At 34.9% G+C, this 20,749-nt stretch overlaps 1 protein-coding gene across 3 annotated transcripts in view; it reads left to right on the forward strand.

Annotated features, from left to right (window-relative positions):
* Window positions 1-20,749, forward strand: part of LOC129001484 (polycomb protein Asx-like) — a 53,555-nt gene that overhangs the window by 6,013 nt on the left and 26,793 nt on the right. For 2 of the 3 annotated variants that reach the window (XM_054428788.1, XM_054428790.1), the window contains exons 3-8: window positions 106-375; window positions 3,264-3,442; window positions 3,949-4,076; window positions 13,135-13,285; window positions 13,552-13,804; window positions 17,482-18,794. In XM_054428788.1, the coding sequence (XP_054284763.1) occupies window positions 106-375; window positions 3,264-3,442; window positions 3,949-4,076; window positions 13,135-13,285; window positions 13,552-13,804; window positions 17,482-18,794 (2,294 nt within the window). The remainder of the gene's footprint in view (window positions 1-105; window positions 376-3,263; window positions 3,443-3,948; window positions 4,077-13,134; window positions 13,286-13,551; window positions 13,805-17,481; window positions 18,795-20,749) is intronic. The other variant, XM_054428789.1, reaches the window with a different exon arrangement.

Raw genomic sequence — 20,749 nt, forward strand, 5'->3', positions numbered from 1 at the left:
GACCCCGGACCTTCTGGTGAAAATCAATGTTGTTGTCATTTGTTTTCTAGTCAGGCCTTCTTTTGATTTAAACAGCTACAAACAATCCTGTAACTTGTTTTACAGGCTCGTATGGGCAGGTAGAGTCAGGAGGGGAGGGAGAAGGGGAACCCCCAGTAGGAGGGGAGGGGGTGTGGAGTATCACACGTCAAGAAGACAACCCACCACCTTCGTCAACATCGACGTTCAAGGAACTACGAATCTCTCAATCTCACTCCAAGAAGGTGATCAAACATGCTCTCAGGCAACAGGCCAAGAGGCGACGCAAGAACACCACAATTGCGGCCGGCAACTCTACACCTCTGCCCAGGATCATCATGCCACCACAGAGCGAGTGTGAGTACAGTTGGGATAAAATTTGTATTTATAATATTTTTACAATCTTTTAAACTCTTTGAAGAAAACATACTACCACGCACAAATCTCGGCCCTCATATGCATACATTTGTGACTCCATAACCTTCCAAACCTTTGCGACCCGCTGTTTTAACACTTTCGCTACCGATCGCCACATATATGAGACGCTGCAGTCATTGCCAAGGCCCCAGGTATACATTTTGAGATTACACACATAGACCGGGTGTCACTTGGTCAACAGTACACGCAGACGTGGGCCAGTGATGCAGCAAAGTAATAAACAGTGTTGCCAACTGTCATATGACGTCACTAAACTTAATCATCATATCCACAGACCAAGTGACACACATATGCGACAAGACATCCCTGTAGACCACTGCAGAGAATTCAGGACCTTCAAATAGATTGTTACAAACACAAAGATATAAGCTTTCTGTTGGAAATGTTTAACTTAGTCTCCTTTGAATTATTTGTGAACAACACTTTGGGAAAACCATATGTTATTAGTTTTCAATTTACATATGTCTGAATAATATAATTGTGTTTTTAGAAATATAAAAAACAAAATGTAACTTTTAAAACTGGTTTAATTAATTTTACAAGAAATCAGTTTAATTTCAGAGTTTTGTTACACTTTCATTGGGATACGGACAAAAATATGCGGCATCACTCTATTTTAATGTGACCAGTCTATGGGTAGAAACCTGCTGTTGCATATGTGCGTGCGTCGCTGGTCCATATGAATGAAATAATTAGTATATTGCGGTAGCGATCAACTTAAAGAGGTTTTACATCAATATCCCTGTCTCAGGTGTCATTTGAATTATGGACACAATGTATGTTAGTCATCAATCTTGCCATAGCTAGTCTCCATTAACACTTTTTCAATCTATATTTAACATTTTTGTGAACTGCAAGGTTCAGAATGTTTTAAATTACAACTTAGTTATAAAAACCTTATCCAAGGTTTGTACCATTCCCTAAAAAAATTAAATTATAAATGTCGTTCTAAATGCCACTGATAAACAACAAAATTGGACCAAATTTGAGCCAATTTTAATTTTAAGTTCAAATCCTCCTGCAAAACCGTTGGTCAGCTGACTGCAGTCGTCCAATCACGAAAAATCCTAGGCCGGTGATTCGTCAGTGGGGTCAAAGTGGAAGTTAGTTGTAGACTTGTGGGTATACTTCTGCTCCGCGTCGCGAGTAAAAGTTGTGGTGCTTGCTGGTTCAAATTTTGATTTGTTGATATGCTTAAGCTCATATACCGAAGGGATATAATTGCATCGCGGTCAACGATAAAAAAAAGAAATTCAATCATGAATTTTTAAAAATGTCAGTTGAAGACAACCCCCTTGGTGGTAACCATATGGTTAAATCAAGGTAAATACATAGACAAAACAAGGCCACCCAACATATCTGTAGCGTGTTAAGGGTTAATACTAAATACCTTCAAATTCACATTCCATAATCGGTTATAACTCATTATGCTGTTACCCTCCTGGTGTTAATTGTCGCAATAACGACGCATAACACACCCGCTGCTGTCTTATGCGTCGACTCACAAACATTGTTTATGGCGAAGTCTCTGAGACTGACTGAATCAGATTGTGCTGGATTGAGATTGTTTTTGGCAGATTCTAAGCCTTCTCCCGATGTCTGTTTCTAGACGCTTTTCATTTTCGTTCCGATCATATTGTAGCAGACAGATGACGTGCATATCTGTAAACAACTTGGCTAATCTTACATCGATGACTGATTTAAGCCCAAATATACTTGATTTGATTTGATTTGATTTGATGTGTTCTATTACTTTTATTGTTGTTTTTAGTGATTAAAATAAACAGTAGTGATATGCGTGGTGCATTATAAGAAGATTTAAGTGATTTTGATGATCCTGGAGAAGTAGGTACACAGTGGATATTGATGTAAATTATCTTTCAGATTCCTAGCTATTGTTAGGCTATTCATTCTTATCGCTAAATGTGCAAAACGTGTTATTCACCCATAACTTATTTATTTGAAAATTTACCTCCCTATATGATTATATTTTTGGAATACTCATAGAATTGAGGACAAAGTGGCTATTTAAAAATATTTAGGCCTAAAAGTTTTAAAAATGTATTGAGCACAAACCTAACATTTTTTCAGTTTTTTATAATTTGTGAGAAATGTTAACCCCACAAAAATTGTTGACAATTCTTTTTGTAATGTTTTATATATTGAAGCCCACGAAAAAAAAAACATATAACACAGTATAGTTTAGAGTATTTTTCAATTTCTCAGGTACGTTTTAATAAAACCCTGCGATTGCGCAGTAAATGGGCAAACGTTAAGACCTTTACTACAGATTCTTGAAGGGTTAAGCTTATTTTTTTACCTCTCCAGAAAGAAAAGCTTATTTTTTTAATTCTCTAAAAAGAAGCAAAACAGTTGTGTGGAATACCTATTTAACTCAATAACTTTCACCCAAGCCGGACACTGTTTATACAAGGTGGAACCCCCTCATCATCTAAGCCACACATTATTAAGCTTAATATGAATTTCATATGTATGGGATTCGAACCCGCACATGAAGAAAGACCTGAGACCTGAGTGCTGCACTTGTCAGTGCCAACCTCAGCCAATTGAGCTAATATGCAACCGTTGACCGAACACAACAAGTGCTGCTGTAAGCACACTAGCCCTCGCAGATGAGGTTCAATGAATTAAAACCCCGATCTATACTTGGGCTTAGGTTTTAAAGTGTCAAGTCTAAAACCTTACTGTTGGATTCTAAAAGCAGTTTGAAATGTAGATATTTCAATTAATTATTTTGGCCTATATATTAAGTGTAAAGTGTTGAAGGTAAACGCTTTTTGTTTCAGTGGAGGAAACTACGAGCCGCACAAACTACAGACCACCCACCATGATGGAAGTGCTGTCCTCTATACCAGGGTTCAGCATCAAACAGCGGAAACGCAGCAACAAGAAGTTATCTGCTGCAGCGCAGCTGGAGCAGACTAAGGAAGGCTGCATAGATCTGGAGACGCCTGACTCCATACTGGTCAGTTTGAAACTTTCATTAATATGGAGCTTTGTGCAGACTTTGCTTAGTCCAGACCTCCCAATGTTTTGGTTTACCCAATCGCTGTTAGAAATAAAACATCTTTGTCTCCAACTCCAACCAAAAAATATGTTCTTAGTTGACCAGTTAGTACATGGTTTACGTGAACATCACTGGCAGTTTTTCTTTACATGTCTGCTTGGTAGCTATTATGGTCATTTCAGCTTAAAACTATTTTAGTTTCCAAGCTGCTCACTAGACGTCACAACTAAGCAGATGTTTTTATGGTCCGTGCTGCTGGTCTTCCAAGTGTTTAATTGTTTTTACGTTGGCCATCCCAACGGCAGTGAGTCTGATGTGAAATTGATCCAAGCCATAGTGTAAAAGACAGCTTGGCAATTTAAGCCAGCATCCTAAAAATGAGTCTTTCGAATAGCAATAAGATTTATTTCTTGAGAGTTTTTTAGGAGAATAATATAAAAGTATTGAACATTTCGTATTTGCAGGTAAACACCAACCTTCGGTCGCTCCTCAACAAACACACGTTCAACCAGCTGCCAGCTCTGTACCAGTACAAGCTAGTGCAGCTCTTGCCTCATGTAGATAGGACCACTCCTGCTGGTGATTCTTTCAGGTTAGATTGTGGTGTAAAATTAGTAGTTACGAGCATTTGGGATACTTTTTTGTAATACGATTTTTTATTTAGGGTTGGACACACTTAACCGTGTAAACCTTAAAACCATAAATTTTATGAATAAGCCTTAAAAATAGGGTCGGACCAATTATAATTCCCTATGGATAGTAAGTAAACTGTTGCAGTAGTTAGCTTGCTCGGTTGTGGTTAATTGAGTTTAATGGTTAAAACAATATTGTAAACATACATTTTATAATTTACAAAAAACATTTTTATTACAAACCATAGACATTTTATTGTTGAAATAATAACAACTCTGTAATATAAAAGTAAAGTAAGAGTATGCATCTAAACAAAAATAAGATTGTACACTTTTATGATCTTGCTTAAGTTTAAGTGCTATCGCACAGAATTTTTGCTCTAGTCATTGAAACCCGTTGTTCGAATTTACATTTACCAATGACAGCAGATAAAAATATGATACAAACAAAATAATATGAGTGTCAAAATGGCTTGTGACAAAGATTTTTTGCTATTACTTATTTTTATGGAAAATAACTGACCTCTAAGACAAGTGGTTGTTAGCTCTCAGTTAAATTAGTTAAATATACTAATTTTTAGTCTTAAGTAGCAGAGTGATTTCTAGTGTGTCAAACATAACCGAAAAGGAACAGTGAATAACAGAAAAAATAAATAGGCCTAGATCAAAAAAGAGTTTGCTTCCCAAAAAATTGTATAAAGCTGGAAGGTGTTTTAATACCTTTTGGGGGTCCCAAATAAGAGTCCTATGAGTTTGCGTATTCTGACGTCTGCTTAAGTTTTGGGAGTCGAAAAACCTGACACGTTCGCTACCGAGCGACGCATATATGCGACGCCACGATCATTGCTACGTATACAATTTATGTATACAATTTAATCTTACACAAAGACCAGCTGTCACTTTTTTAACACATACGTTAAAAACAGTACACACACCACAACAGTACACGTAGACCACGGGTGAAAACCTGTTAAACAGAGATCATTTACATTTACTTTTTAATACGCTGCAATCTTGTTTGTAAATAATATTTATTTTTGTTTTTAATGTTTTTTATATTTTTGATAGGCCTTAACCTTTTATAATGTTGAATATTTGGGACGCCTAGTGTATAGCGAAGACAATAGTGAAAATTATTATATTTTTCTTAAAATGGCCCAAATGCCACATATATGAGACAGTTTTTTTTTGTTTATGTTTTGAGGTGAAAGTAAGTAAAAAAAAAAACAGATTATTCAAGAACAGTTTATAACTGAACAAATGTAAAAGCTACATAAGATAATGTGGCATACATACTGCATACATACATACAGTTTGTTAGCAAAGTAAAGAACAGTTTTTCCAACAATCATATGACGTCTCCAATCATCATATTCACAGACCAAGCGACGCAGATGTGCGACAGACATCCCTGTAGATCACATCAGAGAATTCAGTGCCTTCAAATAGACCGTACACACAAATCTATATATATATGAAATATGCTAAGCCGATTTTTGTAAACAGTACTCCTCCCTCATTTTTGGACCGATTTTGATGATTAAAGTGTAAAAAAATGGCCCTGATCTGTAGTTTTGCAAAGTGTTTTTAGTTTTTTGAAATCTGTATTAGTTTGGGCAGGATCTTCCATCAAAGTTGGGTTTTCTCCCATAAGATTAACATGGGGGAATCTACATATTTAATTGGAAACTTTGTCTCCACTAATTTGAGAGAACGGCTGGGCGTAGAAACTTGGTAGAGGTGTCCAAAGAAAGGTCTTGGTCTTTAGATCATTTATCAAAAGAAAAACAAAGTAAATTCCCTTAGGGCTCTGCTCCAGAAGCCCTTAAAGATCCCTCCACAGATTTGTTTACATTTTGGCCATGTGAATAATACTTTTTAATGAAACAGCTGTTAATTTTTAAATTGTAATCTAAACAAGACTCATTTATTGGGAGTTACTGAATTGTCCAAAAGAAGTATTTGCAATGTTATTTTCTGATTCTAAAATTTATTTTTGTCTGTATCATGTCATGTTTTGCATTATAACGTTCCATTATGATACCAGTGGAAAATCCTTTTATCACAGTAACTCTTACAATTATTTCTTATTGAACTAGATCTTATATCTATTTTACGGGTTGGTGTCTGTTTTTTTTCACCATTTTTGCCAATATTTTATCATATTATTCTAGACAGATCGTCATAGGTTCATGAGATTATTGTCATACATGTTACAAACATTTTAAAATATTTGTTTATGAAAATAAAATATATGTGCATGATTTTGAAAGTCATTAAGCTGGAAAACTGCAATATACTGCAGACTTTTCAAAGAGGTTACTTCGATGTATTCATTAATCTTAGTGAAAACATAATATAGATATGTACCTATACAAATAAGAACTTGAACTCTTAGAGAGCCCTTGAATGTTATAAGACTAACAAAAAAGGTTGTGCATGTTTACTAGCGCTACTCAGCAACAAAAACCATTAATTTATCTCTAAAAAATATATTCTTAAAGTGCACTGAGCAGCAGCCTAAAAGAAATCTCTGTAACTTTCCTATATAGCTACAAAATGCTCAAACTCGCATTGTGACATTTTATAATTCGGATCATACTTCTCCAACAGATAATTCATCTACAGAAGAAGTTTATTGTGCTCTTACCATGTCTAATAACATCCAAACACAGAAACCTTGCCTAAAATGGTACCTATCTTGGCAAATTATTTGCAGTGGCCTATATTACGGACCGTGGCCCACTGGGTTGGTAACATTATTGAAAATAACACGACATTTTGGCTGTAAAAAATAGCACAATGAGTAAATAATATTTAAGCAGCTACTGTCGTGACAGAAAGGTCGTATTCCTTTGAAACTAGATTACATCATCCTATATAAGATACGTTGATTAAAAATGCATGTAAACGTCAACATTTACGTAACAGCAAATTTACAGTAGTTTTCGGTTTTTGGAAATGCCACATTGCTATGTTATTTACATTATTTGCTGCCAATGAAGCCGCAAGACCATATAAACGAGGAGGCCCCAGTTCAAGAATAAAAGCCAACTTCACTTCACGTATATTCCACTTCACCTAACATTCCGTAGAGAGATATTATATTGACAACTTTATGTAGGTAATTGATAAGGCTGAGACAACTAACTGACATCCCCCATGTCAATGAATTCTAGCTTTAACAGTAACCCCACAACCAATTTATCAAAACTATGATAGAGGGTTGTTCATTGGTACAGAATACGATATGAACTGACCCAACGTGACGAAGGAAAAATCAAACTTACACTGCAGCGGATATACCTTCTTGAAGTTAGAACGTATCTTCCCAACAAACAGATATTTTTTTCAAATAAAATCATAGATTAATCTGCATTACACTGATGAAATCACTGAAGTGTTTAACTACAAAAGATCCACCAATACGATTTTAATACTAAAGGTTCTTCCAAAGGAAGAGATACCAGATCACATACTAATAATAACTCCGATAACGTACGGTATGGGAAATATTTTATTCGTTGAAGGATCGACCATTTTTTGTAACTAACGCTTTTTGTTTTTACACTTATTACGCTTTAAACAAAAAACAATGCTAAATGCTCAAAATACAGTCTAACCTTGATATAACGAACCTCAATATAGTGAATTCCTTGATATAACGAATGTTTTTTAATCCCCTAGAACTCTCCATAAGAGACTATATATATTTTACCTCTACATAACGAACAAACCATAACAACGACCTTGATTTAACAAATTTTTTGTGATTTCAGCTAAAATAAGACACCTCAATATAACGAATTTATCATTGTCAGAACCTCTACATTGCGAATTTAACCTCTGCATAACGAATTGTCTACGTCTTTCCCTTGATATAACAAATCCCCCACCCCAGTATTGTTTTTGGAAAATCTGTTTCTTTATTAAATGAAATGGAAAGGTGACGTCATCGCTTGCGCTAACATTCGTCTGCTCCGTTTTACACATCTCTCTGTCTACTGTCGCTGCGCACGCAATGTTGCAACTGAGAACTGATTTCATTCAATGAGGACTGATGACGACGTAATCTGTAGTAAGCTGTGATTGGGTGATAAGTAAATATGGTGAATTGTACAATTTTTGGATAAAGCTAAATCTAAAAAAGAATATAAAAACAAAAGCAAAGAGAAAGAATAGCAACATCGTTATTTTAACATTCCTTAATTTACGAGTGTTTTTATTATCTTTAAGTTGGCTATGAATATGCACTTTTATAATGACTTATCTAATAATTTATTGTTTTCAACACGATTTGTTTCAACTAGCAACACCAATGCTATAGTTAATGATTAATATTGACATTCCTCTGTTGTGATAAATCAGTACTGTACTGTAAGTAGCCTACCGGCCTATCACGGAGCAGTCAGTCGCTTACAAAACTTTCTACGGTTTTGTTTTGTTTTTTACATGGTTTATGACTACGCAATGTAGTGTTTGGCTAGGTTTTAGGAGGGTTAGAACAAGCAGTGATTTTAAACTTAAAGTTTTTAACCTATACCAAGGTCAATGCCACTGTCATGATTGCGCAATATTCAAGATTCCTCCCCTTTATTATGCCAGATAATTTAGGTTCTACCATTGACTATTGGATACAGAAGGTTCTACTGTACAATGAACACTGTACTGTAAAGTATTGTAGCCTATGCTATTTTAATTGTGTTTTAATGAGGTCAAATCCTGGCCTATATTGACCGACGCTGGTTCTGAACTTCGACTTAGCGAAATTCCTGCAAACCTAACCTCTATATAACGAACCTCATTTTAACGAAACCCTTGATATAACGAATATTCAGTTCGGTCCCATCAGATTCGTTATACTGAGGTTGGACTGTATGTATAATTTCACTCAATTTATCGCAGTTAGATGAATTAGCGTAAATAGCGTGAATAAGCCTTGAAAGTAACCGTCGATTTCCACGGGTTTCACCTAGTTAAGAATAAAACTGTAACTATATTTTTGTTATTGTTTTTATTTACATCACATGGTAAAATTAAATTTGATGTACCTAATAATAATATCTGACCAAATAAAAATGGATATTTCATACTAAGCTAGCCCCTATAAACATTTCAATTTAAACATTTTACTACCTTTCTTGTAACAGCAAAGCTAACTCATTTTCATTAACCCACTGGCTTTGTATCACGGAACAGTTCCGTGATGGCTTTAATGGGCTAAAATTTCGTATCACGGAACAATTCTGTGATGAATACATTGCGCTATTGATTACTTTGGCTTCGTGTACCACCCAAATGTTCTTAATATGATTAACAATGATCAGCTATTTTTATTTGTTTAATTGGTTGAATTGTATTCTAAATATTAAAATAAAAAGTTCTAAAATAAAGAAAAAATAATAAAGTTGTTCCGATTGTAAATTTCAAAATGGCGGCCGTTTGAATTTTTCTAACTTAAATAACTCAAAAACGGCTAATTCTATGAAAAGATGTCTAGGATACTTTCTTTTAGCATTTTTAATTTCCTATCAAATGATACCAAGAACAAAAAGATCGGACAAAAGATAACTGAAATATAACGTTTTTTGTGTAAAAATAAGGCAAAAATTAAGGGTTCCCCGACTAACTTTGCCTTATTTTTACACAAAAAACGTTATATTTCAGTTATCTTTAGTCCGATCTTTTTGTTCTTGGTATCGTATGATAGGAAACTAAAAATGCTAAAAAAAGTTTCTAGACATTTTTTCATAGAGTTAGCCGTTTTTGAGTTATTTAAGTCAGAAAAATTTAAACGGCCGCCATTTTGAAATTTACAATCGGAACAACTTTATTATTTTTTCTATTATAGGTCTTGTGTATGTAAACATGATTACCAAATTTCATAATCATCGAATAAAAAACTTCACAGATAAAAATATTTTCGTATAAAAAACTAAATGGCGGATATCTGGGTAAATATGCATTTTCAGACATACCTTCCCATAAACTTTTTTCTTCCTTTTAAGCGGCGTTTTCCTAGCGACGCGATTAAGCCTGTTATGCTGCGTGCTTCGTGCTCCGCGGTTGCCGGAACCACTGATCCCTTTTAAACGAATGAGACTGTTTTCCTAGGCGCGGTGCGCGACTAACTGCCAACTGCGCAGTGCGCAGCGTGATTGGGACCACTGCCTCGAGAGCAGTCAGTTGCGAACCACGCTGCCGAACTGGGGCCATTGTTTACATTGAAAATATGGAGAAAACGATAAGGTGTAGTGATGTTACCAAGTTCACTGTTGATGATGACAGTTTATTAATTGACCGTGTGATCATTTGGTGTGACCATTCGAAATCGATAAACTTTTACCAATTTCATGTATATTTAAAGTCTTGAAAACAGTATAAGTGTAAATATATTTTTAAAGTGTTGTACCTAGGACGTTTCTTTAATTTAATACATTAAATACTTAAACTAAACATCATATCAAAAAATTTCAATTTAACGTAGGCCCTAATTTAATATTTTTTTATTTTAATTTAATTTTTTTTAGTTAACATGTTACACTATGTAACCGGCACAATCCACGTGTGTGGCCTTGGGGCGGGCTAACTTTACGCTAGCATATCCATGCCCTAAATTGGGTTTCAAACAGTGTCAATAGTTAGTTACAAGTTAGTTCCCAATAATTCCGTCTAACGAACGAACTAACTAACAAATGCAAATTTTAACGGAACTATGAAGAACTAACACGAAACTAACAAATGGAATTAATAATTGTGGGTAGGTTTTTTTTTGGATAGGCCAACTTCACATACCCCAATGTATGAGTCACCACATTTATTTATCATTTATTTATGTATGAGACTTCTTTCTCCGATCCATAGCAGAACGCTACTGTGGAAACCGCGAATCTGCTTGTTACGCAACTCATTGCCGGATTTCTAGGAAAACACTTTTGCGCAGTGTAAAATTTTAATCACGCTGTTCCTGGCCACGCTGCGTTCTTTAGATAAATCGTGTAGCACGCAGCACGGTTACTGAAGTTGGAGGAAAACGCACCTTTAGTAAGGGGATTCATTTCCCAAAGTCCTGAAACGTTTTTTATGGACACCCTGTATATATCGGCTTTTTAGGGAAATCAAATTGTCATGCTTTCAAAAATTACAAACTTTTTTATATTGGCAAAAACATATTTCTTTTTATTATATTTTTAAATATAATAATTAATATTGAAGGAAATTTCATTTAGAGTAAATAAACATAACTTCAAAAAAATGTTTTATGAATTTATAAAGCAAACCCTGATTTTGACTAATTTTAATAGGCTAACTCAGTGACTGCAGGACCCCTAAATATACGACATAAAACAGATAATAATACACAGAACATGACACATACCCTCAAAAACGGTCCTATGAACAGAAGGTTCTACACAAAACTTCAATGGTTAATAACGGTTTAACGGTTATAAGTGGCACTATGGTTTAATTAATTAATTGTTAGGCTTAAACAACTTAAAAGAAGAAGAATTGAAGGAGGAAGCATTAAGTGTTTACAGTTCCGAATGTTTAAAAGAAGATAGTAATATTTTTTGATATAAGTGTCGACTTATCCATTATATGAATAATGAATGCTTTTTTTGTTGTGGTTGTTTAGGCCAATGTGTTAAACCTAAAGTTATTTAAATAGGGAATAAATATGACATTTTTAATCAAATATTTTAGTGAAATTAGATCAGGCAAATGGAAATTTGCTTAGTCTGTAGGCTTTTGGTGGCAGGGGTAATTTAAGAGTCCTTGGAGGCTGGCGGCCATCTTGGATGATTTCAAACAGCTGCTGAAGAGTTAATTATCATCCAAAAATAGTTTTTCATACATAAAAGTGATTATAATGTAAATATTATCTAATATACGGTAGGGATGGTCAAGTCTCGAAATTTCGGGAAATTTTCGGGAAATTTTCAATCTCGTTACACGAGACGAGATTACTTTTTGGCCGAGATTTTTATCGAGACGAGAATTAAAAAAAAAAAAAAAAAAAAAAAAAAAATTAAAAACGCCTGCAGAAAGTCAATGCAATACCCGCAATACAGGAGCGTGTTGTAGTTGCGTTTCCTTTTCGAAGGCGTTCTTATTTAATTAATTCTTTTAATGTAAATATTACTTTAATTCTTTTAATGTAAATATTACTTTCATTATTTTAATAATATTACTTTAATAACATTTGAGAAGTTTTGTTAAGTGTAAGCAGTGTGAGGAATGTTTTATTACTATAAAAAAAGTCAAAACAAGTAACTATTTTATAAAAATTAATATTGCTTTTATTTTATGATTTATTTTATTTTAGGATAAGTTGAACTCTATCCTAACTGATATCACCATGTTTCCTAATCGTAGGCATTTTTAATAAGTTAGGCGTGATTAATAAAAAAATGTTATGCTGATGTTATTTAATGAAAGATTGTAAATATTCTTGCCTATTATCATTATTTTAGTATTTAAACAGTCATCTAACAATGTTACAAAATCAGGTAAAAATTTTGAACGTGCATTTCCCGTTGTGTATGAGAAGAGAAATCTCGTCTCGATCTCGTCTCGAAATTTTATGAGAAATAAAAAATCTCGTCTCGTCTCGTCTCGAACTAAAAATCCAATCTCGTCCATCCCTAATATACGGTGAGATTAGAAATGTTGTTTGTTGTTTTGAATGTATTTTCAAGGGAGTCCGTGGAAGCCAAAGGCCATCTTGGATTTGCCTACCATAAGAGCAATGTTAATTTTGTTATTTTCAAACAGCCGCTAAAGAGTTATTTACCAACTCAAAATATTTTTTCAAATACCCAAGTGATTGTAATTTTAATATCTAGTATATACTGTCATATTAGAAATTTGCTTTGTAGTTTTTTAATTGTTTCATGAGTTAGAACGTTGAGGCTCCAAGGACTCTGTAAGATCATTTTATTGAAGTGATAGAGTCAACTTTCTTTCTATTAAAACTATTGCCTGTATGACTGATCTTCTGATTTTCTCTCTCCTTAGGTTAAGTGCATCAGGGTTAAACAATGAATTTTTTGCTCGAGCTTGCTTGGAATGGAGAGAGCGGCTGGCTGAAGGGGAATTCACACCAGAACACCAACAGAAGCTCAAAACCGAAGCTGAAAGAGAGAAGAGTAAACTGGACCCTTGGAAGGTAATTTCTTGTTATACAAATTTAGCTGCTTCCTAACACCTTAAACTATTGACATTCCATTACAGTATCTATCAGTAGGGTATGGATGGACAAACCGATGGTGACTGTTAGTGATTGGACAAGGTGGCCGGTCTTAAAGATACTTAAGATGCTACCACTGTGCTGTGCTTTCACACTATTTATCTTTTATTGTATTATTATGCTAAAAGCACACATTCGTCCCCTGCACTGTTTGTTACTTCAGTAAAAATAATTTTGCGTTTCAGCTAAAACACTTTGAGCCAATATGGGGCGAATCTTCAATGGAGAATCCTCGAATTGAATGGACTCCGCCTCCTAAGGTAGTGCCCAAACCTAAACCAACTCCCAAAACTAAGACACCTCCCACTCCACCTCCTCCACGACTGCGGACAGTTGGTCCTCTGACACGGGCTGTGGCCAACTACAGGGAGAAGCGAGAGGCAGAGGAGAATTCACTGTTGGAACCTAGCAAAAGAATCAAGTCCTCCAGTAAGTCCGGTGAGTCCAAGTTACTGAACTAAAAGCTACCAGGGTTAAAGTTTATCGTGAAATCATGTTTTGGGAGATAACTGTATCGGTAAAAATGGTGGCTGAAGTTTTGGATGAGTTGGAACAATCAATGTTTGGGCTACAATTCAAATTTTGGGTTAAATTGTGGACACCTCCAAAGACCAAAATTTGATAGTTGAACTATGTTGTTTGCCAGATTAATTTAATTTATGTAGCCTAGTCCAATTAAATGAATTGGTTAGGACTAGTGATGTGTCGGTACAGAAATTGATCGATTCTCGATACCGATATGGATACCTGAAAAATCCATTCTCTCCATACAATAGGCTACAATTTTTTTAAAGTTCTACCAAATGTTATGAGAGAATTGGTTATACTAAACAAACCCCTGATTTCATGTCCTTCCATGAAGTATTTTTGAGAAAATGGGGTGTTTTTTAAGTATGGCTAAAGAAAAACTTAATACAGCAATGAAATATTCTAACCAGGCAATTTTAGTTTAATCCCTTCCAAACACATTAACAACTACGATACCATATCAAAGGTAAATGAGATCTAACAACTACAAATCAAAAAGAAAATTTTAGGTACTTTTAACAATCATTTAATTATAGGGGTGGGCGAGTAGTGATTTTTAAAGTCGAGAATTTGAGTAAAAACTCGAGTATCGAGTCGAGTCGAGTAGTTGCGCATTAAGTAGGCCTACCCAGCTGCGGTAGCATATTTAGCATTTTGCTATACCTACACAATTTAAAAATGCTACATTGTTTTGCCGGCTTTAGCAAATTTGCTACAAATAAAATTGAAGATGTAATGTTCAAACATGTAATATTATTCAAGTACTTGCCCACCCCTACTGACGTTGCTATATTTATCATTACATCATTAAATGGTGAATGTCGACAAAATTATCATAAAATTGCTATAGCTTTTAATTCATAAACAAAAGATGATAGTTTGACTAACTTATCATGTTTATGTAAACTCATTAGAAAATTATACTTATAGTTTGTTTACGTCACTACCACAGTTGTAAAAGTACAAAAATTATCGTCCATCTGGCAACACTGAGTTAGAAGTGGAACTGATCTTTCTGCCAAGGCCCAATGAGATTGCGTCATTCCGAATTCCAATGCATCGATGTTCCTTGCAGTAACTTATCAGCTTCTAAAACTAAACACCAATACTGATTAAAGTGAAAAAATATTATGCAATAATAGATTATTTTTATTTGTTGTATTACCATATTTTGGTATTAAATATTTTGATGGCAGTTCAAACTTAATCTAATCATTAAATAACTTAATCATTAAATAACTTGAATGTGGTGTTTGGGTTTGTATTTTTTTTCTTTATTTTTGGCATTGGTTTATAATATCTACAAGAATCGTCTGCCTATGACTTACTAGTCACGAGACTCCCTTGTTGACAATCGACTACTGTAACTCGATAGATTTTTTTCAATGCTTTATTTCATTTAACTTACCGTATCGTTATCGAGACCTATTGTTGACTGTTGTAGGAAAGTAAGTCAAAGTAGTTAGTTATACCTCTTGCTAGCTCTGCCGGATGACAAAGATTGTTTGTTGAACATTTGGTTTATGCTGGACTAGCCTATATGAATTTAGATAGTTTTTTTTTTTTTTTTGTAGGAATGGGGATTAAATAAGACTAACACAAAACAAATATCTTTTATAAAATACGGGTGTAGGGTGTAGAAAATCGTGAAGTGGCACTATTTATAACTACTCGACTCGAATTTTACTAGTAGTAGTTACTACTCGACTCGAGGTCGAGTATTTGGTAACAGTCGAGTAATTACTTGACAGTCGAGTACTCGCCCCTATTTAATTATAACTTATGTTGGAGATGTACTTATGTTGTAATGTAATACTAAGTAATATCATGATCATCTCCCACGCGGTCGTGTGGACATTATCATTATCTCCTACGATTGCGGCAAAATCATGAACATCTCTCACGGTTTTGTGGACATTGTCATCATCTCCCGCAGTCGTGGCAAAAATCTAATCACCTCCCGCAGATGAGTGATGACCACATTGTGGCAAAATCATGAACATCTCTTGCGGTCGCGGCAAAATTCTGATTATCTCCCACGGCCATGTAGACTTCATCATTGACTCCCGCGGTCACGGAAACTTCATTGGTGGTATCTAGAATCGACTTATCCATAGTTAGCACATTTTTTATATCCACCAAATGCCCAGTCTTCTAACAAGTGTAGATTTTAGTCTTCTCATATTTTGCGCATTGTCATGACCCACCAACAGGCACACATTTATCAAGCGAGAGGGAATCGTACTTTTTTTTCATTGGGGTATTAGGTGGCTCAACTACATTTTCATCTTCCATTTTGGCTCCATCTGAATGTTTTGACTAATTAAAAACAATACTTAAGTTTAACCACAACCCATTTACCTTTTTTATTCTGAAGATTAGATCATCTGGCAATTAGGCTAAATAAATCGACTAATTGTATAAGACAATAATAGGTTTTTTACATACCTCAGTCAAATAGTCCAAAAATGGTATTGCTCAACAGCTTACATGTTTCGTTGCGAAGACAACATTATCAAAGCTTGCAACTCGTCAAAAACACATTTAAAACACGAACACGAACACAGAAGACATTAATACGGTACGAATACACAATTGACATTTAGATAGCGCTATCATAATACTGATTTGGTCCGGCGCGGCGTGGGGCTGGTAGCAGACTGGAGGTCACGTCACGTCGTCTCCTCTACTGTTATCACTGATGTTATCAGATCTTCGATCAGCTGTTCCTGAGTTTAATATTGTATTAAAAATCGAGTGAGACTGGAACTGTAATTTTTCGTTAAGGATGTGGTCCTTACACTGTTCGTCATTATAAATTTTATAAATCTCGAACTCCTCCAAGGTGTCAAGTTTGCTACCTTTCCCACAGACATGTAGAATTTTTAAACCATCGTCAATGCTACTCATTGAGTGATTTGAATCAACCAGGTGTTGTGCGAAGGCTGATTTTTGTTTGACCATTTTTGGAGTTGGCCTATGTTCTCTGTAGCGGGTTTCAAATGCCCGACCCGTCTGGCCTATATATTTGCATGGGCAATCTGGGCAAATATATACATAACTTACTAAATAATAATATATACATAAATAAATAAATAATAATATATACATGTATATATACAAATATATACATATTTGGTGGATAACAGTAGAGGAGACGACGTGACGTGACCTCCAGTCTGCTACCAGCCCCGCGCCGCGCCGGACCAAATCAGTATTATGATAGCGCTATCTAAATGTCAATTGTGTATTCGTACCGTATTAATGTCTTCTGTGTTCGTGTTCGTGTTTTAAATGTGTTTTTGACGAGTTGCAAGCTTTGATAATGTTGTCTTCGCAACGAAACATGTAAGCTGTTGAGCAATACCATTTTTGGACTATTTGACTGAGGTATGTAAAAAACCTATTATTGTCTTAACAATATAGTCCAGGGGCCGAAAACATGAATTTTAATTGTATAACTTTGATGTATTCCCCATAATCCAACCACTGTGCCAAATCATTTACTTTTAGTAAACCATTTAGTGAGATTTATGTGTACCTCCTCATGCCATGTAGTCTCATTGTGTCTTTTGGTGTGGTTCCAGAAATTGCTGAACCTGCAGCAATAATATCAACAGAAACAATTTCATCTGAACCTTCAATATCACCCAGATGTAAGACCAGGGATAGTAGTAGACGTAATGAAGAAGTGAAATCGAGCAGTGAAGAAGTAAGAGAAGAATTGGATACAGGAAAAGAAGAGTGGAAGGAAGAAAGTGTCTGTCAAGAGGAAGTTAAAGATGAAGTAGATAACAGCAAAAAATGTACAGAGCTAGAAATTACTGATTGGGAAAATGTAGAAGTAATAAGTGTAGATCCGGTTCAAGAATATGTTGATGTGAACACTCAAGTGGAAAAAGAGTGTAATCAAATCAATGAAAGTGATAAGTTTGTTTGTGATATTAGTGCTAGTGAAGAAGTTCAAGAAGATTCGGTTGTGAAAGAAGAAGTGAAAGAAGTGACCCAAGGTGAAAATAAAATGGAAGAAGAAAGAGGTGTTGAGGAAGAATCTCAAAATGTGGAAGACAAAGAAGAAAGTAATGAGTTTGTTACAGTTGAAAGTGACAATGGTGACAATGCTGTGCAAAGTGATTCACCTGTTGATCCTCAATACGAAATATCCGAAAAGTATGATGTCGTCAATACTATTGCTGTGGAGGACATCATGGATGATAACTTGTTTGTACAGCAATACCGGCACACAATCGAAGATGAAAATGCTTCTAAAAGCATAGAAAACGAACCCGGTGATAGTGAAATCAGTCAAGACACAACTCAAAACGATACCTGTGATAAACCAAATGATAAAGATGAGTGCTTAAACAACTTAAAAGAAGAAGAATTGAAGGAGGAAGCATTAAGTGTTTACAGTTCCGAATGTATAAAAGAAGATAGTAATATTTTTTTGCAAAAAGAAAGTGAAAATTACAGTCAAGAGAGTGCTCTTGAACATCAAAGTATCAGGAATGAAAACGAAGAAATGAGTTTAAGTAGCAATAATGCTGAAAATGTAACTGGGGAAGAAATCACCAACAATAAACTTGTGGATACCGTTGAGGAAAATGTGAACACAAGAAGATTTGACATAGATATGGCGGATATTCAGGACCACTTGGAGTTTGTCAGTCAAGAAACTTCTCTCCACACTCCCAGTGTGATGGAGAGTAATCAAGAGTCGAGTCATCAAGACTCGATGGATTCACAGATGGATGTCAAAGACTCAGGGAGTTACTCAGTTAAGATGGAGGACGTTGATCAGCAAGACTCTACCAGCAACCTGCCTAGTCTGGACAGTCAAGAGACCAGGCAAGAAGAAGAGACGAGCCAAGCAGGTCATCTGACCCTGCCTGAACCTGAGGTGAGTGTCCACATTTTGGACTGAAAAAGGTTATTAATCTTCCACATTAATCAGACTACCTATATTAAAAATGTAGACTTTTGTAAATCTTATTTTAGCTAGGAATTAGTGATGGGTCGGTGCCTTTTTTCAATGTCTGTTCCGGTACCGGTTGCTAACCAAAATTGATTCTCGGTTCTGGTACCATCGATACGTAATTTTAAATTAGGCTACTTAATTGTTTTATTTTAAAAACAAAATAATATCCCTATTTCAATGTTTAAATTAAAACTGATTTTTTTCATAAGTTTAGGTTGGTTATATTAAGGGATTAAGAAAATAAAATGATGCTTGATGCTCTATGAATCCATGGCAGCCACTAACATTTATCAATATAGTTCATTCTCAGGGCCGGATTTAGCATTTTGGCTCCCTTAGGCCCAATCAATTTTCCGCCCCCTAGTCTGGTTAAAATTATCTTCCTGCATACATTAACTAAAAAAATGCATAAACTATCCACATGTTAGTTGATTAAACACCTGTCCAAAATACAATTTTATTCTTCCAAGTTTTTGAGGAATTGATTTGGTTTTGGCCTTAAATGTTGTCTTATAACACTTTAGCAAAATTATTTATTAAATAATGAGCTGGCATTTGTGGGACTGAAACAAAATGATCCAACTCGCAGAACATTCTTTGCAACAAAGCGTGGCCATTGCTGCTGTCACAGCGGCTACAAATTTCAGGCCCACAAACATGAACTCCACTCTACATTAGTGCATGATACTATAGATTAAACATACCTCTTCCTTAGTAGATTTTTAATTTTTATACTTGATCAGCTGAAGACAATTCTCGTTATTTCAGTTGAAGTTATTTTTTATTTCCTTTAACCAAATAAAACAGTTTAACTATAAACAATAGAAAGTAAAGCACAAATCAATAACCCTTAATAATAGAAATAAAATTTCTTTGTCTCTATCACTCATGGTCACCAACATAAACTAGAGATGGAAAAAATCTTTATATACAATGGATATCAGATGAGAAGACATCCACTTGTTTTTGTTAGTCTGGCGATACTGCATCTAGAATCTATTTAGGTTACATTTGCAAAGCAATATATTTTGGCCAACCATAACAATCTTCAGGCCTGAGAAAAGAATGACAGAAATAAAATGGTGCATTGGAGGTTATTCAACTTTTCTAAAACCTATTGCAAACTTAGATTAACATTTTTTTCCCTTTAATTTTAAAGATGGACTCAGTTTTTCTAAGTCAAAGTCAAAACATTCTTTAACTGTTGTTTTGTAGGGTTAGTACATTGAACATGTGTTATTTTTTTATACTAATCCTTATAACTACCTAATACAATTTCTGTCAATAAGTACAATAATGTTAAAAACACCATCATTTCTGTTAGCAATTGTTAAATTTAAGGCCGTTAGTTATTTTAAAACTCATCTAGTATAATGCTCTCTCAACTAGGATTTTAACATTCGACACAATGAATGATATATTTTAACTTGACCCTGCAGATTGTTGTAAGCTAATCAAAAGATTGGTTAATCTTTTAATACTTTTGTTTTGCGAGGTGAGGGTGGTAACTAAACGCAATTAACCACACCGAGCAGTTAGTAGCGCCGAGCCAGCATAGAAACAGTGGCCATATGATGAGTACCGCTTGACAACATCCCTATAGCCTTCTCCCAATAGCTTGTTTAAGACTAATCTTTTAAGTTGTTGAGTAATATTGAAAAATAGTTTAAGGCTACTTTACCAACAGTTATTCGTTCCAATTAACTTCTAAACTACTTTTAATTCTACTAGATTGATTAAAAAAATCAATTTCTAAGATATGTTAAGCTACGGCTATTTATTTTTATTTTTAGGTAGCCTAAAAATATTTTAGTTTTTCCCCTCGGCTATGCACCCCCTGGAGCTTGCGCCCATAGGCCTGGGCCTATTGAGAAATC

This window comes from Macrosteles quadrilineatus, unplaced genomic scaffold (assembly GCF_028750875.1).
Source record: "Macrosteles quadrilineatus isolate MER2022 unplaced genomic scaffold, UCM_ALF_1.0 Scaffold_8__2_contigs__length_117827958, whole genome shotgun sequence".
Lineage (NCBI taxonomy): Eukaryota > Metazoa > Arthropoda > Insecta > Hemiptera > Cicadellidae > Macrosteles > Macrosteles quadrilineatus.